At 39.9% G+C, this 27,675-nt stretch overlaps 1 protein-coding gene across 1 annotated transcript in view; it reads right to left on the bottom strand.

The window, feature by feature from the left end:
* The window catches only part of LOC127433789 (atrial natriuretic peptide receptor 2-like), a 79,608-nt gene that overhangs the window by 12,859 nt on the left and 39,074 nt on the right, over positions 1-27,675 (bottom strand). Inside the window, exons 10-19 of the mRNA XM_051686002.1 lie at positions 26,201-26,278; positions 16,554-16,658; positions 16,054-16,125; positions 14,053-14,212; positions 13,736-13,891; positions 12,946-13,114; positions 8,721-8,867; positions 5,604-5,727; positions 1,250-1,318; positions 480-654 (exon numbers count right to left, since the gene is read on the bottom strand). Coding sequence (XP_051541962.1) covers positions 480-654; positions 1,250-1,318; positions 5,604-5,727; positions 8,721-8,867; positions 12,946-13,114; positions 13,736-13,891; positions 14,053-14,212; positions 16,054-16,125; positions 16,554-16,658; positions 26,201-26,278 — 1,255 coding nt within the window. The remainder of the gene's footprint in view (positions 1-479; positions 655-1,249; positions 1,319-5,603; positions 5,728-8,720; positions 8,868-12,945; positions 13,115-13,735; positions 13,892-14,052; positions 14,213-16,053; positions 16,126-16,553; positions 16,659-26,200; positions 26,279-27,675) is intronic.

Genomic DNA, 27,675 nt, shown 5'->3' with positions numbered 1-27,675 from the left:
TTTATTAGATTTAGGGTCTTTGTTACATTTAGGACCATTTATTACATTTGTACTCTTAACAAAAGGTTATAAACTGTTTAAACAAAAAATTACCAGCATACCTTGCATTACCCTGGTTTTGATCTGCATGTAAACACATTTACCATTTAACTTTTGATGGCTTATCAGTGTGCATATCTTGTGTGCATGTCCATTTAGATTTTTTATAAAATAAATTAAAAAATTATAAAAAATAAATAAAAACTTGATCATTTCAAATCTCATGTAAACACAATGTTCTTTATCAGGTTTTTAGAGTGGGATCATTTTTGATAGTTATCAGCATATTGTTGTGCATGCAAACAAAAGATTTTAAGATTAACAAACATTTATCAAATATATAAATAACATTAAGCCTAAAATTAATGAGATAATAATAAGCACAACATTAAACATTAGACAACAGTTCTAAAAGTTGGCAGGCATAGACAGTACAGTACCTGTGTGGATTCCTATCCGCAACCGTAGCTGATCGTTGGGTCGGTGTCTGATTTTGAAGGTTTTAACTTCTTCCAGTAAAGCCAATGACATGCCAGCTATCTCTCGTGCATGTTGTTTCCCATTCCGCACAGGCAGACCTGAGACCACCATGTATGCATCACCTATAGTCTCCACCTAAATCAGAAGAAGATATGTCATCTGTAAAGTCAAACAAGCATTTTTAACTTCGCAAGAAAGCTGACTGAAAGTTTCAGTGACAATTTCTGTGAAGCCTGTGCATATAGTGAATCACAATGGTACTTATAAGTAAGGCTTTCAACTGGTCATTATCACAAAATAAACCCTGCCTGGGAGATCTTATCTCTTATCATCCTAAAGGTGTTTATTCTCTAATAATGACCGGTCATTAACGCAGTTAGTCAATCAATATCACAGAATAAACCCCTTCAGGGTGATACATGACCTGTCTGTGTTTAATTTGTGATGATTACCAACTGACTGTACATTTTACCACTTATTATGGATCTACTAACCAAATAATGCAAAAATGAACATGAACTATTGATTTGAGTTGTAATTATTTTATTAAGTGAGAAGAAAGATAGATACAAGAGACATAAATCTTGTATGTGTAATATGTGTAATAAAGCATTATTCTCTTTAAAGGTATACCCATGAATAAGTAAGAACTCTTATGTATTGTATCAGTGGTTAGAATTGTTTATTACCTTATAGCTACTAAAGCAAAGGGCAGACATAGTCTACTCACCTTGTAAACATCAAAATTATCAATGATGGCATCAAAACAGGTGTAGAGATCATTGAGCAATGTCACCACCTGAACAGAGGCAAAAGAGACCATTAAGAGCGCATTCTTCTATAAACGAAAAAAGCAATACAATGATCAAACTGTATATTGCCTTTGAAAATGGGTCATCCATTTAGAGCCGGAACTGGATGAAATTCCTCATCATTTGCTAACACTCATACCATCCCAGATGTGTATGACTTTTTTTCTGCTGAACACAAATTAAGATTTTTTTAGAAGAATTTCCAGTGGTTAAATCCATATCTTCAGAAGTGTTATTACAAGTGTGGGTGAGTAACAGATCAATATTTAAGTCCTTTTTTACTATAAATCTCCACTTTCACATTCTTTCACATTCTGAAAGTGAAAGGGAAGGTGTTTGTGTTCAGAGAAGAAAGAAAGTCATACGCATCTGGGATGGCATGAGGGTTAATAAATGATGAGAGAATTTTAATTTTTGGGTGAACTATCCCTATAAACCTGCAAAGGGATTTAAAAAAAAAAAAAAACAATCAAAACAAAAAACCTGCTGTCTTTAATTAAAATTTGAAGTACTTTGATTGAAAGTGTTGGCAGAACAATGTAGGTGTCATCCAATGGAGGATTTCTTTGCAATCAGCCGAGATACAAAACATGTTTCTCTGTTTAGGTGTGATGAAAACCTGTCAGAAATAGTTCTGCAATTGTGCCCCCAAAACTCAAAGCTCAATCAGAATATATAATAATACTCTATTGTGTCTGGAGCTTCAGCATTTCCCATAGAGCTTCAGTGAGAAATCAGTGCTGTGATGTGTTTCTGCATGAACTCCCAATGAATCCCTCAAATTAAAATACTTTCTGTCCCCCCCATCCCTTTGGATGTGCGCCCAGAACAAGGCCTGAAACAGAAATACATTTGCATACATAGAGCAGAAAAGATGATTAATTAAACATGGAGGCCAACTTCATTGTAAGGTTGTCATACTATAACCTTAATCACTGAAAAACTGCTGGAGTTTAGATTTATGTCTTTGAACAGCAGTTGAACTGTGCGATCCAAACATCAGTGAACGCCACATGACAATTCACTTTTGTTGTCTGCATATGGTCTTATTTTGCAAACTCAGCTGCTCTCAGTTCAAATGAGAACTTTCAGCAACACTGGCCTTTTGAATAATTTAGTTGTCAAAAAAAAAATTGCCTGGTCTCATGATTATTTAGTGACCATGGCAAAATGTTTGAATGAAATTACGTGCCTTATTACACATTTGGCTGCAGTTTCCCAGTGAAATGTCCAGCAGGGGGTGTCAAAAGCGAGTGAAATGGTGTTGTAATCAGACAAGGTTTTTAAGGTGAATATTAGGAGGAGGTTTTAATGAGTAAAACATACCTCCCTCACCATGAACTTTAACCTAACTAATAGTGATCTAAAATAAAATGAGAGGTAGACACAAAACAGACATCCTTACCCTTAACCAAAGTCTAAGCAGATAGTGTCCAAAAACATCTGAAAAGCATATTTTCTGAAGCAACCAAGTCATCTCGTGTTGCTTCTATAACACTCTCGCCTCATGTGTCAGCTCGCATGCTTGACTAGTCTCAAACTGCGGATTTCAGTACTATGTAGTTATAGGAACGTTCATTCTATGAGACTAGGTTGAAAGTTTTTCACATGAAGAAATTAACAGTGCTTTTGAAAAACTATGTTTGATATGATGGCAAACACTAGAAAATGGAAATGCATTGCTCATTGATTATCTGATTATGTGTTATCTGATTACGCATCTGATTATGGAGTAATAGAAATCTAATATGACCCAATCTGCATCTCCCAACCCCAAGGTTAAGAACCTCTGACCTAAATGCAAATCTATCATTGATTTTGTTCTCTACATAAGAACAGGGATGACAGCAAACTATTTGTGTTAGATGTACTGTAGTCCTGAAAGGGCATGAGAGATGCATGATTGTTCTGTTGGCTGAGCGTTGAGTTTGCCCATCATCTTCAGAGCTGTGTTTACCGAAGAACAGGATTCATTACATGAGAAATTAAGGTTGTAGGTCTTTACAAATACAAACTAAATCTTTCTCTAAAACCATCTTTCCTTCGTTAAACCTTGTGGAATTTTGGGTAGGGAATTTATAGTGCATGAGCATCAGTGTGAATACAAGACCATTTTAGGGCATAACATTTCATCCTGACATGTAGAAAAGCACTCATCATGCTTTTTCTGCAGCTCAGAACAAATACGAATTCTGTGGTCTATATCTTTCTCTGACATGAAGGTCAAATGTGATGCTTACAATAAAAATGACGCATAGTGCTTGCATTATCTTAAGAAATTAGAGATGTAGTTTAGTTGCATACTAAATATGATTATGTTCACTCCAACCACAGATAACAAAATCTGAATTACAACATATGTTAAGCTGAATTCATCATTCACTATTGTTCTTAATCAGTATCCTTGTCTTGTTTTCCAGTAAATAAATTTATACAACCTTGAAGCAAGATTAATTCAACTGATTTTGCATTAGATATTAAGGGGTGAATTCATTAAACCATTGCACCACTTTTGCACACTAATACATTTGCGATTCAGGTGCAAAAACAATGCAGACAGCAGCACAAATGAACAATGCAATGGTTACACTTTAAAATAAGGTTCTATATATTATATTTTGAACTAACAATGAACAACAATTTTTGACTCCAATTATTAATCTTTTGTTAAATGATCATTTATAAATACACTATTATTCATTGTTAGTTTATATAATTTAAAAAAGCTAATTATAACGTATACTTTAACTTTTTTTACTTTTAACCTCAAGCGTCCCCGTGTCCACATGTGTGGGCATTGTATTTTGGCTTCGCTATACACAACGCACATTTTAAACAAATTAAAACCGGCTGAATACTGTTTGCAAGACTCTACACTGTCATTTAAGGGTTAAACTTCTGGTGCACTGCGTCACGTGACACAACAGCATGACCTTAATTTACAGAAAGCACTGCTATTGGCGCAGCACCAACAAAAGTGCCTCTGGTAAAAAACCTCTTAAGTTTTTTGATTGAAACCAGTTTGGTTGTAAAGATTTTGTTTGTTATGCCGCTTTAAAAAATCCACTCATTTTTCACACGTCAGCATGCTGATAAACATGATGTCCACATATGTTGAAATTAGGACCGCGTTCCCTTAAAAGTTGAAAAACCATGTTAGTCATTTAGAACATTTTTAATTTTTTTATTTTATCATCACTGTACAATACTGTTCTATTCATTAACATTAGTTAATTCCTTCCTATATTTTTACTATGCATTTTTGCATTGAAAATAAATGTATTCATGCAAAAGCTGAAAAATATAGCTTTCAGAGGCTTAATATGGAATTAAGATAAAAATAAGGTGCATTTCTAACTGTTTTGAGACCAATGCAGACAGACAGCACACTGGAGGTTAAGTCATTCACTAAATAGGAAGCAAGGGAGCAAGGGTGCATCCTATAGCTTTCTATGCAGCTACTGTAAGTGCATTCACTCCTAAAGTCCGACAAAATGTTAAGTTTCAAGCTGCAGATGATGTTAGGACCACTCAATATGTTTGGCAGACATGGGACAATGATAATCAGTACATTGATTCAGAAGTTTATCATGCAAAAGTTTATTTTAACATGGTTGGCAGTGATTTGATGATGCTGGCCATTACTTTCAATAAGAATGATTAATTCAGCTTTATAGAAAATCAGCTGTGATGTCTATAACATCTCAAAAACATGAATAACCAACACTCCTTGACACATAATAAACTATTTGATGAAAAAAAATAAAAAAATATCGGACTTTCTATAGCTTGGTATTACTTAATTTCACAACTTAGTTCCACTGTCCACATATGTGGACATACTGTAAATTTTTAGGAAAACTATTTGCTCTAGAATTATTTATTTTATTGCTTGTTTATTAAGTGCTACTAGTTACAAATCAAAAAGGGAAATGGAAAATGCACACAGCATTCACACGGGGGTCTCAGAACATTAATGTAAAAAATATAGTTTGTGTACTACATTTGGGTTACATGCATTTCTAAAATAATATTATTTATGTAGAATACATTTTAAACATCAACTGTGTTCATACAGCTGTGTCTATGTGGATAAGTGTATTTTTCTTGTTCTACTGGTCGACTTTTTTTCACTTGTATTAATCATAAACCTACCCAAATGTATAATTTCATTCCTTATTTTCTGATAGCCATTTTCTGCAGTGTATATATTTAATCACATTACAAATATTCACACAGAACTTCGTATCTTCAAAAAAATCATGTGCAAACCTGTAACGGTGTGCTCTCAGCAGACATTGACGTGAAGCCCACTATGTCACTGAAATAGATGGTGACGCTGTCAAAGGCTTCAGCCTGTACAGTCTCCCCTCGTTTGAGCTGCTCCGCCACTGAACTGCAGAGAGAATTAGGTTACAGTGAGCTGAACCATGAAATGATTTTCCATGCACAAGTACAAACACAATAGCAGACATGCAGCTGCAAACAATCAGTTAGTTTAACAATGCATGGATGATAAAAGAAAATAATTTCATTTAATAAATCCGTATCTAAAAAACAAAGGTACACACAGAGCGGAAATTTAAATTATGTGGAAATATGGGAGCTCCCCTCTGCTAACACTCCCACACTTTTCGTTATTAAAAACAGAGATTGTATTCTTTAGATTAATTAGTGTAGAGATCAATTAGTGATTCATTTAATTAAAAGAACGAAAGAGCTTGGTTAATTTTCAGTACTCGATAATTAGTCAGCTTGTCTGTTTCATCTTAAGCTGCATTTAAAAGTTGCCGGTTCACTCACCGGTTACATAATTATCTGGAAAAAAAAAACAGGCGATGCTCAAAAACAACTGTAATGTTTGCAGGAACGAGGCAAGAGAAGGAGGATTTATATAGTCTTTTAAATTTTTTTTTAAAGAACTCAAAACACGACCACAGAAAAAAACGTTACATCCATGAAGGAAAAGAACTGACCAAGACAAAGGTAACATGAGGGCATTATATACACAAGACTTAACAAGGGTAACAAGACACAGCTGGGATTAATCAAGGGGAAAACAGAGAACAGAGACACAAACAAAACCCAAAACCAAATTTCAAACTAAAAGTCCTCCTAGCGACTTATAGTGTCCGCTAAGGCAAATGTCCCAAGTGTTACAGAGCCCCCCCATCTAAGGAGTGGCTCCTGAACACATAAAACAGTAGGAAGAGTATAGGGTATAGAGTATAGTTCATAGGAAGAGCAAGAGGCGGACGCACAGGGGGTGGAGCCGCAGGAGGCGGAGACTCAGGGGGTGGAGCCACAGGAGGCAGATGCTCCGGAGATGGAGCTACAAGAGGCAAGGGCTCAGGGGGCAGAGACACGGGAGGTGGAGGCTCCGGAGATGGAGCCAGAGGAGGCAAGGGTTCAGGGGGCGGACCACAGGAGGTTCAAGAGGCAGGGCAGCAGGAAGTTCAAGCAAGGCAGTGGCCACTTGGAACAGGATAGCGACTGCTGAGCGGAGGCCATACTGGAAGTGGGAGGTCACTTGGCACTGAACAGATGGTGACTGGTGACTGACAGGTGCTGGTTACTGAACTGAGCAACAGCCTGGTGGTTTGTGTCTGACAGGTGCTGGCAACTGGACTGAGCAAAGGGCTGGTCGAGGGCCACTATGGACTGGAAAGGATAGTTGATGGTGACAGGGGACTGAACAGACTTGTCGACAGCCTCAGGGAACTGGACAAGCTCGTCAGCAGCCTCAGGGAACTGGACAGGCTCATCGACTGCCTCAGGGATCTGCACAGGCTCGTCGACAGCCTCAGGGAACTGGACAGGCTCGGGGAACTGGACAGGCTCGTCGACTGCCTCAGGGATCTGGACAGGCTCGTCGACAGCCTCAGAGAACTGGACAGACTTGTCGACAGCTTCAGGGAACTGGACAGGCTTGTCGACAGCCTCAGGGAACTGGACAGGCTCAGGGAACTGGACAGATTCAGGGAACTGGATGGGCTCGGGGAACTGGACAGATTCAGGGAATTCGAGAGACTCGTCGACAGCCTCAGGGAACTGGACAGGCTCAGGGAACTGGACAGGCTCGGGGAACTGGACAGATTCAAGGAACTCGATAGGCTCGTCAACAGCCTCAGGGAACTGTGGCCATGACACTGGCAGTGACAGAGGAACGGCCTCAGTGGCCATGAGCACTGGCAGTGACAGGGGAATGGCCTCTGTGGATGTGAGCAGTGGTAGTGACCGGGGAACGGCCTCCGTGGCCATGAGCACAGGCAGTGTCAGGGAAATGACCTCCATGGCCGTGATTGTTGGCAGTGGCAGGGGAACGGCCTCTGTGGCCGTGAGCACTGGCAGCAACTTGGGAACGGCCTCCACGCTGGCAGTGGCAGGGGAACGGCCTCCGTGGCTGTGATTGCTGGCAGTGACTGGGGAGCAGAGGCCATTCTCCTCCTCTTCTTCCTGATGGCAGAGGCTTCAGGCGCTGGCTCTGGGATGATCGAGATTTCAGGTGCTGGCTCTGGGACGGTCAAGGCTTAGGGCGCTGGCTCTGGGATGGTTGAGGCTTCAGATGCTAGCTCTGGGATGGTCAAGGCTTCAGGCAATGGCTCTGGGAAGGCCAAGGCTTCAAATGATAGCTCTGGGATGGCAAAGTCTTCAGGAACAGGCCTGTTGACTGTGGCAGGTGTGGGCACTGGCTCGTTGACCGTGCAGATGTGGGCGCTGGCTCATTGACTGTGGCAGATGTGGGCGCTGGCTCGTTGACTGTGGCAGGCGTGGACGCTGGCTCGTTGACCATGGCAGGCATGGGCACTGGCTCGTTGACCATGGCAGGCATGGGCGCTGGCTCGTTGACCGTGGCAGGTGTGGGCACTGGCTCGTTGACCGTGGCAGGCACCGGCGCTGGCAGCATCATGGGATTACTGCCATACACCACAGTGTAAAGGGAGAATGTGAGCTTCAAAGCATAGTTAATGAAGTCCACTAAGGAAAGCTCACATCTGCATCTTCGCAGACACGAATTCACAGGTTCATTAAGTCCAAACTGACAGTTGTCCTTGAGTTCAATATCTCCCCAATTGAGAACTTGGGCGAGACCGCAGACCTGCTTGGTATATTGCTCAATGGTCCCCTCTCCTTGTTTGAGAGCAAACAGTTGAAAAGCTGCCAGATCCATAGTCTTGGTCCTCCTAGCGACCTCTAGTGGTCGCTAGGGCAAATGACCCAAGTGTTACAACAATAAGCAGTTTTTAGATAAGAAGTTATGTCATAATGATGAAAAAGTTAGCAAGTTATAAGACTACAGTTGAACCAGCTATTTGTCCTCAAACTCCAATTAAAAGTTTGGAAACTTCTTGCAGAGTGACAGAAAACATTATGCAACATGGTCCTTACTGTGGAAGGATTTGGTAAAGAAGATTTTCAGCTTTTCGCTTTTCCTCAAGGTATGCCTGAGTCCTCTCCTCTACCAAGTTCTCCAGGTTATTAGCATACTGTTCCATTCTGGACAGCAGGTTATTGAGAATACTGGTGCTGCCTTCCCTGCAACACAAACCAAAAGACATTAGACACCTGCTTACATATCTGATGTTTAAACGGGTAGTTGAAATATAACATGTCCATTAACTTTTTTTAATTCAATTTTAAGATTTTAGGTTCAAATTTAAATACAATAGGGTGCAAAAGTACTATATGTATTTTTCTAATTTCATACCATTTTAATAATTGCAAATGAGATTATCAGCATAACAATTTGAGTGAAAAGTTCAATTGAAAAGTTTACATGCATTTCAGAAACCCCCCTTCTGATTTCATGAAAGTATGCACTCAAGCTGGCATGGACTGCACAAGTCTGTTCAAAACCTATTGATTCGTGTTATTCAGCATGATTTGAGAATATTCCAAAGATCATCTTGTGTGCTTTAATGGAAGCAAGGAAATCTGATATTTTGTACAAAGAGGTTAACATAGTCAATGCCACAAATTTTAATGCATTTCATTTTAATTTTTTTAATTTAATTTTTTTTTTTTTTTTATGTTTAACTTGCTTTCTGTTATTTCTCAGATTTGTGGACTTTTGAACCCCATTGTATGTACAGTATAAGGAAAAATGTATATACTAGGTCCTGTAACTGCTTCCGTTTTTATTGACCTTTTTGCCTGCATTAGGTCATTTTAAATGGTCCTGCGGAGTAACAAATTATTTGGTTACACTTTACAATAAGGTTCCATTTGTTAAATAATTTAGTTAGTTAGTTAGTTAAATTATTAGTTAATAGTTAGTTAATGCTTTAGGTATCACAAACTAACAATGAACAATATAATTTTACAACATTTGTTAATGTTGTTTAATGTTCACTAATAAAAATACTATTGTTCATTGTTAGTTCATTTAGTTCATAGTGCATTAATTTATGTTAACATATACAACTTAATTTTAAAAATGTATCAGTATATGTTGAAATTAATGTTAACAAAGATTAATTTGTTGTAAAAATATTGTTCATTGTTTGTTTGTTAACTAATGGAACCTTATTGAAAGTGTTCCCATGTATTTTATAAAGATACAAATATTCCATCAATTAAAATAAGGTAATAAAAACTTGAAGAACTGGACAAATGTTGTGTTAAATATCATAAAATGAATTACAGCATCTCACACAGCAGGACACTGCTTGAAATGTTATGTTAGCTACCCAGTAACTCTTGACACACACACAATTGTAAAAAATTACAGTTATTTGAGACAACATTAATTGCCAAGGTATTCTTAGACAAGCTGAACTGTCTGGAAAGATTGCAGTGTTATATTTTATATTTCTTTGATTGACTGACTGAGTGAGTGATAACCCCATGTAACTGATTATGGAGTAATGAGAATAGGAAACAGTACCTTTATTTGAATATGTAATCAGTTTAGCAGTCATGTGCTACAATGCAGTGTCCTTCGCAGAGAGTATGGAAGGGTCTCATCTTACGAGGTGGTGCAACTTTTCTGATGAAGTGTGGTAGATTCTGGTTGAATCGTGTATGGCTGGTGTGTAGTTTGCTGAATCATTTTGTTTTATTAAGCGGTCAGATCTCACTCTTACATACAGTGAATCACGCATACCGGCAGCATTGCAGTTATCTAATGAGCCAGACTTATCACTGTGAATGTTTCAAGTTGGAATCATGCAAAATGATTCAGATGACGACAACGAATTTTGAAGAAAGTACTAATTTCTTACTGCAATGAAAAGATTGGTAATGATGAAAACAGGGAAAACAGAATAATAAAATAATAATAAGCAAAAATAAAGGTATAGTTCACTCAAAAATGAAAATTATTTAATTATTTACTCACCCTCATGCCATCCCAGTATGACTTTCTTTCTTCTGCAGAACACAAACGAAGATTTTTAGAAGAATATTTCAGCTCTGTGGGTACATACAATGCAAGTGAATGGTGGCCAAAACTTTGAAGCTCCATAAAGCACATAAAGGCAGCATAAAAGTAGTCCACACAACTCCAGTGGTTTAATCCATGTCATCCTGCCCAGTAGGTGTCAATATGCACAAAGAACTCAAAACGGCAAAATCAAAAGAAGAAGAATGTGGAAGTGAAAGTGACATTTTAGTATATCATTTTATGTATGTTTATGCACATGTTTATATATGTTATGTACATTTATAGTATGTTTATTTTATGCTGCTGTGGCAGGGTGGAGGGCGGGGCCAGGCCTTGATGCTGCACACCCAACCCCTAATCAGGCTGATCAAGCCCAAGAGGGATAAAGGCGACTGGAGGCGGCAGTTCGAGAGAGAGAGAACTACAGGCAGCTGCCCTGTATGTGTTTATGTTTGTGTGTTTTTGTTTAAGTTTATCATTAAACATTATTTACATTGTCAAGCTGGTTCTCGCCTCCTCCTTTCCCTTTTACCTTGTTACAGCTGCTTTATGTGCTTTTTGGAGCTTCAAAGTTTTGATCACCATTTACTTGCATTGTATGGACCTACAGGGCTGAAATATTTTTCTAAAAATCTTAATTTGTGTTCTGCTGAAAAAACAAAGTCATACAAATCTGGGATGGCATGAAGGTGAGTAAATGATGAGAGCATTTTCATTTTGGGGTGAACTACTCCTTAAACCAATGACTTTTCATGACCTTTAGACTCTTTTCCTCTTGATTACTGGAAAATAGTTTTTTTATGTTTTAAAGAGATTGCACTCATAAATTCAATGTTAAAGCTGATGAAATACGTTAGAGCAAAGCATAACTAGAGGCCTGAAAATCTACATTTTAAATCCCAAACTCTGTTGTTCCATACTTAAGGTTTGGATAATGGATAAAAGAATCAATGAACCAGTCAATGAATCTAGTTGAAACCCTGATCTATCTTAACTTGGCTCAATCACATACAAGTGTACAAATGTCAACAAGATGCATTTATGTAATGAAGACTGGGCTTTAAGGTCCCCTTTAGATGAAACATACCAGGCATTTTAGTTTGTCTTCGTCAACATATGTCAAATCTGACTTGAGTGCCCCTTTGGGGAATTAATCATGAAGCTTTCACCAACATCAATACGAGCTGTTTATCAATGAGCTGTCAACTCCAGGACACATACAGCATTCAGTTGTTCACAGATAAGACACTGCTTCTAAAAGCTGCTTGTAGACCACAATCTGTGTGATTTATTTTGTCAAAAAGCATTTGCATTTACAAGAGTGTCATTGGCCGAATTTTCAAATCTCCAGATGGATCACCGATCATTTGTTTGCTTGAATCGTTCAGCTCATAATTTTGTGTGATGAGGAGAAATCCATATGAGGTTCACAGGTCTTCAAATACAGCGAACATGTCTTCAGCTTTCACTGATAAAGTGAATGATAATTCATGCAGAAAAAATATAAATGAGACAAAAGTGAGTGGCATTTGTTTGAGTGCTGTTGTTGTAATGAAGTTTTATTTTGATATAAAAATGCAGTTATGTAAATTTAGAGAGCTGGAGATATTGTACAAGACAAACAAAAGCAATTCTGATAGAAGGTTCAAGTCAACATGAAGTCCAACGTGACCCTCATTTACATAACTTTTTTATACTATTCTTCGAATTAAAAATTGTAATAACTTGCTCCACCTCCTTTGTTATGTGCTGACAAGCCCTCTTATGTTTGAACCTTCTGTCATATAGAGAGAAGACTTTTCACCATCCAATCAATTAATAAATAAAATCAAGTCCCACCATTTTATTTACACATTTGGCAGATGCTTTTATCCAAAGTGACTTACAGTGCCCTTATTACAGGGACAATCCCCCTGGAGTTGAGTGCTTTGCTCAAGGACACAATGGTGGTGGCTGTGGGGATTGAACCAACAACCTTCTGCTTACCAGTTCAGTGCTTTAGTCCACTACACCACCACCACTCCTTTTCTCATATCTCCTTTTCTCGTTATCCTGTTTCCGTCAGAAACGTTGCAGTACAGAACTATAATGGGTTGTAAGCATTATTTCATGTTGACTTTAAGTTAATTTGTAAACATATATAGTGTATAGCTATACAAAGACAACATATGTGAATTCTGCAAGTGAAAACATCAAAGCGTAATACTGTGTAACGGGGGGTGTACTTACTTGTTAAGTTTAGCAATGAAGATCTTGATGTGGCTGAAGTCTGGCCGATCTGCTGGGTCTTCAGCCCAACAGCCTTCCATTAAGATGGTCAGCTCCTCGCAATGCCGAGTGTTATCTGTGGTGGGTCTGAAGTACGGTTTCTGACCATTGCGCACCTTCTGGATTATCTCTGGAACACACATAAACCCATAGTATGCCACGTTTTGCCATCTCCCTGACATCTCCCTTTTTGTTTTTAATTGTTTAGCGTCTACATATGGAGATTTATTTGTGATCACAGGTACATGTTTTACTAAATATTATAAGTTAGGCACTGTACATAGGCAAGAAAAATAAAGTAGAACAATGGACCTTAGTCAGAAACCATATTTAATTAATTAAAAGGAGGGTGTGAAGGGTGGAAGTACAGAAGTACAGACTGTTTAATAGCTTGTAATATCGTAAGGTCTTAAGTCATGTCTAATTTTCACAACCAATGTTTTGATGAGTTTGGATATTTTCTGGAAAGACGTATTTTCAATGTTTTCTTGGCTGAATGATTGACACCAAGGTACACAACAGTAACCCACACTGTAAAACATTTTTTGTCAGGTAACCTTAAAAATGTGCAACCAAAATAAGTGGTTTTATTTCAAGACCAAAATATTATTTCACATGATTTAATCAACATGAAAACATTAGGCTACACCAACAAATGTTTTAATTTTTAAAGTAACATTCGCACGTTAAATTTTTTTACAGTGCTAAAAAACTAAACAACCAAACAACTAAACAAAAAACAAACTCTTACCTTTAGGACTGAGGTCCATGCCTTCAACATAAAATGGGCCATTCCTGAGTGCTATCTCCTGTAGAATGATCCCAAAGCTGTAAACATCTCCCTTCAGGGTTCCTTGGGGTGGATACCTGTCATATATCAGCAACTCTGGCGCTGTCCATAGCTTTTCTGGAAAAAAAAAAAAGTTTCGAAGACAGTCACAAGATCTTGATACCTTAATATGCACTTACAAAGAAGTCTATACAAAACAGAAAATGTATTTTTGATCAAATTTCATCCCAAGACTCATCTTAAAATGATAAATCGTACTGTGACCAGCATATTCTTACTTGCATACAGCGCATGTGAGTCTTCATTTTCACAAGACGAACGGAAGCTTGCCAGACCATAATCAGTGATTTTCAAAACGAAGCGGCTATCCACCACACAATTAGAGGATTTCAGATTACCATGGGAGCCAATGTAACTGTTGTGCAGATAATTCATTCCCTGGCGGCACACGCATTAAATAGAACATTATGTCTTTGCCCACAGTTTATGGGGCAAACAGAGCAAAATACACACAAATCACTGGAAAACACTGTTCTGAAAAAAGAACTTGTAAAATGTAGCATATAATGAATACATGAGGTAGCTCTGTATAACGTTAAAAAAATGAATGCTAAATTTGAGTCTTTCATTGTTAACTTGGTATTAAGTTGATAGACATGCTTAAAGGGATAGTTTGCCCACAATTTAAAATGATTTTATACATTATTCACCCTCTTGTCGTTCCAAACCCATATGACATTATTCCATGGTACACAAAAGTAGATGTTAGGCTGTATGTAAGGGTCTAACAGCCTCAGTCACCATTCACTTTCAATGCATCTTTTTTCCATACAATGAAAGGGAATGGTGACTGAGACTAACATACTGCTTGTTATAACATAACATCTTTTGATATAACAACTACTTGATATTCTGTTCGGAGCATCAATTTAAGTCTCTCCATCATAAATTCAGGTGGCCTTTGCCTACTAAATTCTTTCAGACTGAAAAGCAACATTTTCAACAAACATCTGAAAGCAAAAAATATGTTTTGTGTATTTAAAGGAAATTTCACTTTGTTGTCGTTGCAGGCCAATGTTCCCGGCAAAAGCCAAATGACTTTATGTGCCTGGACTCTCAAGTACTTTTGACAAAGAACAGAATATTGGTTTACATTAATGGAGGGTGAATTTAGAGTGGAAGTATTTTCATACATCTTTCCAAAAATCAATGTTGTGCTATCTTTGATGCAGGTTCATTTTCTTTTACTAATGGGGCTCCACAAAAAAAAAAAAAAATTATAATAATAATAAAAAAAAAAAAATAATAAAACCAACACTGCTTCATCATACTTTCTCAGTGTTGATTTTATAATTTAAAATTATTTTAAAAGGCACACCATGTTGACTTCATCACGTTCATTCATGTTTTTAATATAAAATGTTTTGAATACCACAACTGAAAAGACCTCATCATTTGAATAAATAACAAATAAAATAAAGAATTAAAGAAACAAAAAAACAAACAAACAAATTGTGTGTTTCATAAAAAAATAACTAATTGATCTCTAATTGAATCGACTTTACACACAGCAGAAAATTAACCTGAATCACCATTCACTTTTATTGACAAGAAAAAAAAGATGCAGTGAATGGTAACTCAGGCTAACATTCTGCCTGAAATCTCCTTTTGTCTTCCACGGAAGAAACAGTCACATGGGTTTGGAACAGCATGAGGGTGAATAAATGATGACAGAATTTTTGGGAGAAACACAAAAGGAGATGATTTTCCCTTTAAGCCACGCTTAAAAATGTAATTGCATTAAATAATAAAGCATCGAACCAAGTGGCATTTGCACATAAATGATGCTTGACCTTTCCTCAAGACTAACTTTACTTTTAAGAGCCATTTCTGCAATTACTTTTAACTGACTGATTCCCAAGGTGAGTTTAGTGCATTTATGAAGTCAGTTCCTCTCAAGTTCACACAGGTGTCTTAGCAGAGTAAGTAACCAAAATTGTAGTTCATCATATTAACTATGGACATGTTCCACTAACGTCTGACAACCAGAAAGTGTCAGATACCATCTTCCTTTTGAATAGTATGCTTTGTTTCACACCTAACAAACTTTTTGTGAAATATTTAACTTTAAAACATTTATTTATTTCAGAAATACACGCCACTTGGTTTGATATTTTATTATGTAAAGCAATGACGTTAGTTTATTTTTAAGTGTGGTTTAAGTGTCCACATACTTTCTTGAAGACACATTTATAAAAGTTATCAGTTTTCTCACAAACCTTCACAATGTCATTGATCAGAGAGTAACGGAACATCCAGTCCAGGTTGATGCTCTCATTTTCCAGGATGTCCTGAAAAAGAGCAAACTGGAATTCTATGCTCTGAAACCTCTGAAATTGTCAAAGACTTTGTTTTGTTTACAAAATAAAAAAGTGACCCAATCATTGTAAATGTATAAAACACTTAAATTCTGATGTACTGTTGCAGAAAACATTGCAAACAAGACATTAACTCAAACAAGGTTAACTTAGACAAACAAGGTTATTAACACAGAAATTACAGAATTGCAATAACAATGTAATCCAGACTCAGTAACTACAATTTCTACAGTTGCCAATTTCTTCCTAGAAATGATCAGAACAGCATGCATTACAACATTAGCAATACAAATGTCATCCTTTTATAAATCATTTGCACTCCAATTCACACTATGACCATAGGATAATATGACATAAATGGTAAAAAACAATGTTTACATTATTTTGAGCATATGGATTACCTGTAGACTGCCCCTGGGGCAATACTCTGTCACAATGCAGATGTTTGGTGGGTCAATACAAGCACCAATAAACCTTGTCAGATGGTTGAATTGAACATCTCTCATCTGTAAAGAACAAAACAACAACAACATGATGAGTTCTAACGTACAACCTGTATGATGGTGAAGATATTAGTTTGAGATCTTATAATATATTTTTATTTTATTTTATTTATTTATTTTTCATTTTTTATAACTGCACATATCTTGTCTATAAATAACAGCATGATGAGTTTTGAATTATAACTTTTATGATGGTGAAGATTAGTTTGATTTCTAATTATTCAAAAAAAAAACTCTGTGACTATGGCAAATAATATAATATAATATAATATAATATAATATAATATAATATAATATTATTTGTGAAATAAAGAAAAAAAATATTATTATTAACCAAAAACACATTTCGAATTGTTACATCCATCTTATAAACATGAGCTGTGTTCAACGTCATTGTAAAATTATTAAACACACATTCTATAATAATGCACAATGTTGCTACTTTGGTTGACAAGCACAGATTCGTGCAGTTATGATAATGGACAATTGTTGTATTATTATTAATACTATAATTACACTCAGTGACCACTTTATTAGGTACACCTGTACAACTACTTATTCATGTGATTATCTAATCAGCCATTCGTGTGGCAGCAGTGCAGTGCATAAAATCATACAAATATGGGTCAGGAGCTTCAGTTAATGTTCACATCAACCATCAGAATGGGGAAAAACAGAAAGCTGAGGCAGCACTGGGACTACCATCTGTGTACCTCAGCAGAAATAGAGATTCATCAGACCAGGCTGTGTTTTTCCAGTCTTTAAATGTTCAGTTTTGTTGAGCCTGTGCTCACTGCAGCCTCAGCTTTCTGTTCTTGGCTGACAGAAGTGGTACCCAAAGTGGTCTTCTGCTGTTGTAGCCCATCCACCTCAAGGTTCCACGTGTTGTGCATTCTGAGATGCTATTCTTCTCACTACAATTGTACAGAGTGGTTATCTGAGCTACCGTAGCCTTTCTGTCAGCTCAAACCAGTCTGGCCATTCTCTGTTGACCTCTCTCATCAACAAGGTGTTTTCATCCGCAGAACTGCCGCTCACTGGATGTTTTTTGTTTTTGGCACCATTCTGAGTAAATTCTAGAGACTGTTGTGTGTGAAAATCCCAGGAGATCAGCAGTTACAGAAATACTCAAACCAGCCCGTGTCTGGCACCAACAATCATGCCACGGTCTAAATCACTGAGATCACATTTTTTTCCCATTCTGATGGTTGATGTGAACATTAACTGAAGCTCCTGGCCTGTATCTGTGTGATTTTATGCTTGGACTGCTGCCACATGATTGGCTGATTAGATAATTGTATGAATATGTAGGTGTGCAGGTTTACCTAATAAAGTGGTCACTGAGTGTATATGTTTATTGAACATTGGTATTTTATCATATAGCTGGTTGCCACTAATTTATAAAATCAATAAGCCACTCAAGTCTGTGCGTTATATTGATTTTACAAAGGGTAAAATACCCTCAAACACAGTCTCACATAGCTTACTGATTTAATAAACAAGTTATCCCAACCCTATCCTAACCCTTCAGATCATGTCAATGGGAGTCTACCATCATCATTCACAGAGGTGTTGTGAAACCACGTAAACTTTACTTAGCACAACCTTTTACCTACATAACGGTGGGGACATAAGTCATTGGGAAAGAAGAAGTTAAGTTTCCACAAGCATTCTAACCCCCATCTGTCTGGCCCTTTAATGTGTTCTGGCCTGACAGCTAATCAGACCCCCTGAGGCCGCTGTCAGCAGACCGGCCACTTCCGACTGCTGCTGTGCGGCCCCTCACGTTTCCTATCAAATCTGGGCAAGTAAGCACTTGCCTTAAGTCTGCTGGTGTTATGCGCTTTCCCCCAGGATAAAGCCATCAAAACAAACTCGGGCTTCAGATGAGACTGCTGTGAGAAGCTCATGAAGTTCTTGAGGATGTAAGGGGTTTTCAGGATAACCCTGAATCACATTGGGCTCAGATGTTAGACAGAAGAGAGCTCACTACTCTTACTAGTTCTGCAGTATTGTACATACATAGTAAATTTTCTGTATGCATGAAATACCCGGCTGACCTACTGCACTTGCCAAAATGTGCAATACTCGTAATGTGCAAATATATTGCCAATGTATTTTGGACTTTTACCTTGTTTATTTAAAATAAAAAAAACATAAAAATTGTGAATGGGGCCTGTCCATAAACGCTAAAATACACACTGTTTCAAAAGTATAGTCTCAAGACTTAAACATCATACATGTTATTTTAATGTGATAAAATCGCTTACAGAGTTTACTGGCATTGCACTTGTAAAATTGGGTATAACAGATAAGGACTGGGTTTCCTGAAGCACTAAGTAGAACGTTAGTAGCACTTAAGTAGTACTTAATCTCTAAGGTGCACTTCACAAAAGTATTGTTATCTAAGTAGTTCATAAAAACGTTCGTAAATTAACGAGATCTTTGAACCTATCTTAAGTCCATTAAGTGCAACGTATAGTAAACGTATCTTTCTCGCATCTCTCACAGTTTATCAAAGACAATGGAAAATGTAATAAATTGTATTATTTTGATAATTGGAAAGCCATTGTAAATTATTTTAGAAGATAAAAAAGTGTTGAAAAAATCGCTATAAAATCAATAGGCAGTCTCCGCAGTTTGCGCATGCAACATGATAGGTCTAAATTTACATAACACTTAATACAGTGTTTCATTATATTAACCTTCTTTGATAAGCATAATTGTAATGGCAATAGAAAGACAATATGTTCTTATTAAACAGATTATTTAAGACATACGTGAGTAATGTGACCATGCAGTTTAAAACTTAAATAAATATGCCAAAATAAATAATTAAAATATGGTTAACCAAGGAGATTAGAGTAAGAGTGTGCAATGAGAGATTCCCTCTCTCTCTCTCTTCATCCTCCTCTTCTTCCTGCCACTCATGGCTGTTTCAAATCGGCTCGCCTATAGTCTTTTTACAAGGCAGTAACAAATTGCATGTTGCGTAAACGCAGTAAAGCTACAAGTCCACACAGTGCCTTGAACTCTAACCAGACGATCTATTAATATATAGATAGGTCTATGAGTAGTTCAGTACTGATGCCCATCATTTAAATCCTGTTCTGTGAGCATTTGTTCAGTTTCCAGACAAAGTAACAAAACTTTAGGCTACGTGAGAGCTCATTACGATTCACATCGCGTACATTCACGTTACATGCATTTATTGCGTCACTTTCATTAAACGCTTTGATTTAGCATCAATACATCTGAAATGCCATCTTACTAAAGCTACCATTATTTCTTCAATTAAATTCCGTAATAGATAATACATTTCGGCACCTCGGCAAGGTTACAAACAACTTCCATGTTTGTTAGTATTTCCACATTACTTTCATGTTGAGAAGACAAACTCCTGGACATACTGGCCAAAGCGATCAGCCTCTTTGGACTGGACAGATCCCGTAATGAAGCACTTAAGTTCTACTTTATAACGAGTGACCTACATGTTGGTTTAGTGTTAGTCAGGTGTTACTCCATCAAAAATATAGAACGAGGATAGTTACAATAAGATGATCCTAAAAGCTTAAGTTGCAACGTTATCTGGAAACTCCCAAAGTAGTGATATTATCACTTTAAAATCATGTTAACACATACTGTATAATGTTTACATCTTGTTGCTAATCTTGGTGCTTTACTGAAACCATTTTGTTTTTACTTTTTACTTTAAGTAAAGGAGAGAAAGTCTAAATAATTTTTTGTGGTAATCAACATTATGCCACAAAGGCTATCGATTGAGCTTAACTTGTATTGAACGCAGAACATTCCTTTAAGACATTTTATGCAAACATGGCTTTAAAATGCTAAATAATTGTATTTATTTCTGAGATGATTTCTGGAGGCAACTCAATGAAATAAACATGCAATGTCACGAGGCAGGGCCGTTTGTGAGCATATGGGGGGCCTAAGCAAAATCCTACTTGGAGGCCCCCCAGTTAACACAAAAATGAATATTAAATTAACAAAGCATTAACAATAAAAGAACTATAAATAACTATAAAAATGAACACTAAATGATTATAAATAACAATAAATAACATCCTGGTTACTTTCGTAGCCTCCGTTCCCTGATGGAGGGAACGAGACGTTGTGTCGATGTAGTGACACTAGGGTTCACTCTTGGGAGCCCCAAACACCTCTGCTTTTTTTTTAAAAAGCCAATGAGAATTGGCGAGTGGAATTTGCATGCCACTCCCCCGGATATACGGGTATAAAAGGAGCTGGTATGCAACCACTCATTCAGGTTTTGTGCTGAGGAGCCGAGACCAGGTCCCGGCCATTTCAGCAGGTAGTTCATCGTTGTGGCAAGAGGGACACAACGTCTCGTTCCCTCCATCAGGGAGGTTACGAAAGTAACCAGGACGATCCCTATCTGTCACTCACTCGACGTTGTGTCGATATAGTGACACTAGGGGTCCCTATACAAAACGCTACAACTATCTGAACTGTTACGTGAAGTGGTGGTGTGTGACGAGCAGACCGCTGTGTACCTCGTAACCTCCCCCAACGCTCTTATGAACGTCGAATGGTCCATCAGGAATAAGTCGACTGCCCAACTATAGGGACAGGCTAGCCCAGCCGAGGCCTCTTTCCCTCTCTTTTCTCCCCAAAAAGAGTGGAATTTGTTAACTGACTGGGAGCCATAAGTGTCTGCAATCAGGGGGTGTCCCTCCCAAGGGGAAGACACCGCGGAGAGCACACCCCGCCCAAAAAGGGGGTAATGTGAGTGGAATACGTCACATGGTCTTACCGAGTCTTGTCGGAAGTATGTCATGTGAAGAGGTCCCATGGTAGGTCCTACCAGAAGGGGAGGAGTTTCTACAGAGCATGGCGACCAGGGGCAGAGGGGACTCTGCCCAAGGAAGACACAGTTTGCCGACAGGGAAATTATTTTGCGGAAAATATCACATGGGGTCGCCTTCGGGGAACCAGCACATGTGGAGCACCTACCTCAGTACAGGGGCTCATTAGCACACGTACTGGGCTGGTCAGCGAGTTTCTCCACAAACTCAACTGCCAGAGGGCTAAGGAGGAAAGTCATCCAGAGATCACAGTCTGTGAACACGACTGGGAGTCAAGAGCAAACGTCTTCACCACAAGGGAGGGGAAAGGCACTATGCACAAGCGGTACACCCGGCCAGTTGTCCCGTAACTTACCTGCTCGTGCCTGCCACAACACGGGACGAGACCAGCTCAACCCGGAGATTGTAGAACCTTGCAAAGGTGTTGGGTGTTGCCCAGCCCGCTGCTCTGCAGATGTCTGCCAAAGAGGCACCACTGGCCAGGGCCCAGGGGGCCGCCACACTCCTGGTAGAGTGGGCTCGTAACCCCGCAGGGGGTGGCACGTCCTGAGCCTGATCTGCCATCGCAATGACCCAGTGGGCAATCCTCTATTTGGAGACAGTGCTTCCTTTCCGCTGTCCAGCAAAGCAGACAAAGAGCTGCTCAGAGCTTCTAAGGCTCTGCATGTGATCCAAATAGATGTGTAAAGCTCGCACCGGAAACAGCAATGCCAAGGCTGGGTCTGCCTCCTCCTGGGGCAGCGCTTGCAGGTTCACCACATGATGGAGGGGGACAGCCGCCCCTCCAGCCTCTCCTGGAGGAAGAAAAGCACCGATCCGACTGCGCATCTCTGGGGTCTTTGCGTCGGGAAGAACACCACTTAGGGAACAGACACCACTTCAAGGCATATAGGCGCCTCGTAAAAGGAGCCCTAGCCTGAGTGATCATGTCTACCACCGCGGGTGGTAGACCACTTATGTCTTCTGTGTCCTGTCCAGGGGCCAGACCTGGAGATTCCAGAGGTCTGGTCGTGGGTGCCAGATGGTGCCCCATCCCCGAGAAAGAAGATCCTTCCTCAGGGGAATTCGTCGGGGGGGGGGAGGGGTCTGTCGTGAGGAGAGTGAGATCTGTGAACCACGGTGGGCCAGTAGGTTGCTACTAGGACGACCTGCTCCTCATCCTCCCTGACCTTGCACAGGGTCTGTGCAAGTAGTCTCACTGGGGAAAACGCATATTTGTGTAGTCCAGAGGGCCAGCTGTGTGCTAGCGCATCTATTCCAAGGGGTGCCTCAATCAGGGCGTACCAAAACGGGCAGTGGGAGGATTCCCAGGAAGCAAACAGGTCTACCTGTGCTCGACCGAATCATGGGTTGGAAAGCGTGAGCCATGCGGCCAAACTCCGGGCAAGGGGGACCAAGGGAATGATCACGTTGGATGTACCAGCGGGTGGGGCCTCGCGGCGGGGCGGAGCTCAAGGGACTCGTGCCCCATGGCCGTGCTGAGTCCAGGGACATCGAAGCACTTACCTAGCTCCTGCTGCCCACCATAAGATTGGCCGAGGAGGGGGGAGGAGGAATTTCGTCCCTGTAGTCCACTAGAACCAATCCCGTGTGGGTGTGTTTGTGCCACAGCTGGGTGCACAGGGGTGGGGGGTCCGCCGCTGGAGCGCCATACCTGCCAAAATGGGACAATGGACGGTGGTCGTAACGACGGCTGTGCGCACCGGATATGTGACCCAGGAGACGAGGGAACCATTCTTTTGTCAGGATTTTGGGTGCCGCAGCCTCCTGGGCATGCGGCGACAAAAGATTATCCTCCCGACCCTCCACCAGGGAATGGAGTGGTCTGTCGACCAGCCCCAGAGAAGTGGGTCTCCTCGCCCCTAGGTCACCCGTCTCGGGGGCGCTTTGAAGCCTTCCTCGGATTCTTAGCATCCGGCCGCGAGATGGGTGGCGTCTGCTTCCTGCCCAAGAGACCGCGCCGTGACCTTCATTGCCTGGAGAGCGAGGTCGGTCACCGAGCGCAGTTCCTGCATCAATCCCGGGTCAGAACTACCCTCATGTAGTTCTTTAGCGCCTTGGCTTGGTGTACTTGCAGGAGAGCCATGGCGTGCAGGGCGGAGGTGGCTTGTCCAGTGACACTGCAGGCCACAGTCGTCAGGGACGACGTAAACCTACAGGCCCTGGAAGGGAGCTTCGGGCGCCCGCGCCAGGTGATGGTGCTCTGCGGACACAAGTGCACCGTAAGCACCTTATCCAACTGGGGGATCACTGAATACCCCCTGGCCACTCCACCATCAAGGGTAGTGAGAGCGGGGGGGCTGAAAGAGCAGGACCGGGCAGTAAAAGGTGCCTCCCATGATCTTGTCAGCTCCTCATGCACTTCTGGGAAGAAAGGAACGGGGGCCACGCCCCGAGCCCAGGAACCAAACGTCGAGCCGCGAGGGTTCAGTGGAGGGTTCCACTCTAGCCCAACACTCACGGCCGCCCGGGAAAGCACGTCCATCATTTCCACGTCAGCGTGAGACTGGATGACCGTTCCCGAAGGAGGAAGCCAAGCCGAAGCATCTGCATCAGACTGGACGAGCCCGCTCTCCGATGCTGCGCTCGATAACTCATCGTCTTCCCGAGCTCCGAATGAGAAGTCGAACTCGCGCTGAGACGAGCCGGCTGTCTCGTGTGAGAGCCCTTTCGGGGCAAGCGAGCCTGCTGGGGAATGGGAGGTCCGTGGGGGGATACCTGGTGGAGGTGGTCCCATTGATGTTACCAAATCACCCCCAGTGCTAACCGACGCGGCCTCAAACCTGTAGTTAGAAGGACAGGTGCGGGGAGCCGCTGGGGTGCCGCAACCGTAGCATTGCCATGGTCATGTTCTCGCAATGAGGACATGACTCATCCACGAACGATGTCTCCGCGTGGGCAGTGCCCAGACACGTAAGACAGCAATCGTGGCCGTCAGAAGCGGAGGGATAATGGAAAAATGGACAAAAATGGAAAGGCATCTTTAAAAAGACATTCCGTGTGTGTGCCGCTCTTTTTGTGAATGAAAATATACTTTTTTAGAATATACTTTCTAATTTTCGCTCTGCCGAAGTGCCCAGGGCCGTTCTCTGCACTTCATGGGTGCAGAGGGGGAGAAGCCGCTGAAATGCACCGTAAATCCAGCAGTTTTGAGGTGCGTCTTTGGAGGGAATTGAATTCAGTGCACTGAATACAACCGCTCGGCTCCAAAGAGAAAATCTGAATGAGTGGTTGCATACCAGCTCCTTTTATACCCTTATGTCCGGGGGAGTGGCATGCAAATTCCACTCGCCAATTCTCATTGGCCTTTTTTTAAAAAAGCAGAGGTGTTTGGGGCTCCCAAGAGTGACCCCTAGTGTCACTACATCGACACAACGTCGAGTGAGTGACAGATAGAGAACTATGTACAACAGGACACAACTGCAAAAAGTTAGCTAACTAATTGTTCCAGTTTAATTCATTACAACGAACAAACACCATCTAGACAGGTAGCTGGCTGATGTTCATTTCTTACCAGTGGTCTGGCTGCGTTTCTCCTTCTCTTCCCTTTTCTTTTTCGTTCCCAACTTGTAGGTGTGCGTGCCTGTCACATCTAGCTACAACTCTCTCTTTGCAGTTATATTTTCCCTTCCCTCTCAGGCCACAAGGGGGTCTAATTAAGCCATAATAGCTGCCTAAGTCTTACTCGCAGCTTTTAGTATACTTAATAATAATAATTAAAAAATACATTAAAAAATGACCTTGCTTTGCTGGGGCTGCTTATAGCTAGAAACGGCCCTGTCACAAGGTAATGTGATAACAGTGTAGCATACCACAGTTTGAAATGCTTATCCTTGCATAATGCATACTTTTAAAAAAAAAATAATAATTATATACCGAGCAGAACGCAGTAAGAAATAGCTTTAAAATGGATCTTTAAAGTCAACATGAAAGTCAACATTCACAACACAATTTTACCACCATAATGAGATGTATTTGAGAAAGAAACATTGCATTCAATGCATAAAAAATGTAGGATAGGACTTATTCATCGGAAATTATTGGATCTTAAAAAAAAAAAGTGGGCGATACACCAAAATGGAGCAAGATGATTAGAGAAGAGAGGTTAAAAGATAAAAGATTGGATTGGTGATGTCAGCCAAAAAGGGAAGTCGTTTCAGAATTACATTTTGATGAAAAATTACAAAGACAAACATTTCTTTTCTTATGAGTAATATACACACAATAAGACCAGGAACATGTATCAAAAAGGTAAGTAGGGTCAATTTTGATTACATCTCTGAACTGCTTTTTCTGTTGCCACATCATAAATTCACAAGATATCATTCTTGATTCCCTCTTCCACTGTATATCTTTAACATCCCTTCAATAGATTCATTGAAAATATCTCTGAAGTCAGTGTTCCCTTATAGAAATACCTTGTAAAATTCAGTCACACTGCCCCCCTTTTTTCCAAAGCCTAATACTGGCATCCCACCCCCACTTAAGAATGTGTATATGTGTGTTTTATGTGTAAAATTGTGCAAGAAGAGGGGGGGGTTGTGTTTTAACCACCTTAGGCAGTGAGGCTGTCCACTGGGGTCATAAACAATGATCTAAACACACACATAACACACATACCTTGTCTTCTACTACCAGACACACGCACACAAATGTAAAAACACAACCTCCCCCTTGCGAGTGAATGTCTTCTCTTACATGCTTTAGTTCAAACAGCACTTGTCTTGTCAGCTCAATCCGTTTCTTGTTCACATGTTTGATTGCCACCAGGTTGCCCTGTTGTGAATAGAAACACATGTTAAAGTGAATCGGAACTGAAAAGCAATCAGAAACAATGTTCAAACTTAAGTAAAATGTAACTCCAATAAGTCTCCTGAACAATAAAAAAACTAAGTTGGAGCTTATCCCACTGTTTCCCACTGTTCCAATGTGTGGTTGTGAGGTAAACTAACTGAAATTCTCTCTTTGTGAGGACAGTCTAAAGTAACTGACACTGAAAAAATGGCATTCAAAACATGACAACTGATTTGTCCTTGTCTGCAACCACAATGACAGCAGAAACATTCAGCTGCCTCAGTGGACATTTGATGCCTTAGTGTTCTTTTCAGCTTACAATGAGGGACAAAGAGGTGACACTGAATGTTTATCCACTGAACATTCTCTACAGTTACTCACTCTTAAAGTTTTCAGAGAAGCTCTCTTAGAGTTGATCCAACAAATACATTAATTTTTGCTTAAGAAAAATAGGCTGTGTTACAAACCAAGTGAGCTACCAAGCTAGACAGTATTTTTAGGCATCATAGACCGTTCCAAATAGTAATCAGCAAAATTATGCTGCCTTATTTCACAGCTCTCTGGAATACATGTTCCTGATTGGTCAATCCTGGCATTCTGCAGTGAAATGTTTTGTATAATGATTGCTAAACCAAACTCTGTGACAAGCTCTGTGATTCATAAACAGCACACTGTTTAAACAGCGCCACAGTGTTTACATAATCACATAATTTTAGAGTGAAAAAGCAACCTCAAAAATTTTTATGTGAACACAATTACTTCCTGGTTTCCATGGGAAGCAGCATTTCCTATGTGATATACCAAACCCTTATCAAGGGTAAGCACAGATCAAGGGTCTGCAACCTATGTTGAGGGGTAATCACTGGCATGCAAGCAACAGCGAGAGAGGAGTAAACTATTCTATTTATATGTAGTCCCTAACCATAAACCTAACACAAACACATATTGTGGGGTTAAAAAATCTGAGTCTGATTCAAAATATAAATTAAACCTGATCAAGAGGAAAGATTTCATCAAGATGTAGAAACCAGCAAGTAGTCACGTTAAATTGTTCATAAACAATAGTGAGCGTGACTCAGAGGTTGTATTTTAGTTTTAAAATTAAATGTTTTCTTCACTGAAGTTTAGGTTTAGGTTTAGTGTTAGGGAGTAACATAATAAATGTATAACATAATTTACAACTAAACTACAACTCGCTTTTGTGCCACCCTGTGGACGTTTCACCTAAAATCTGGTCATCAACACAGGGGGCAGTGGTTTGAATTTCCGTAAACACAGACCGATATCAGCAGCAGAACTTTCGACCTCTTGTCACCGAATTCTCACAGTGTGTCTAACAGTGGACAATGAAGCAGCTCATAGGGTTTGAAACAGAGCCA

Source organism: Myxocyprinus asiaticus, chromosome 4, assembly GCF_019703515.2.
Source record: "Myxocyprinus asiaticus isolate MX2 ecotype Aquarium Trade chromosome 4, UBuf_Myxa_2, whole genome shotgun sequence".
Classification (NCBI taxonomy): Eukaryota; Metazoa; Chordata; class Actinopteri; order Cypriniformes; family Catostomidae; genus Myxocyprinus; species Myxocyprinus asiaticus.
Note: the sequence above shows the minus strand (reverse complement) of the source record. Positions and strands in the feature narration are given on the sequence as shown.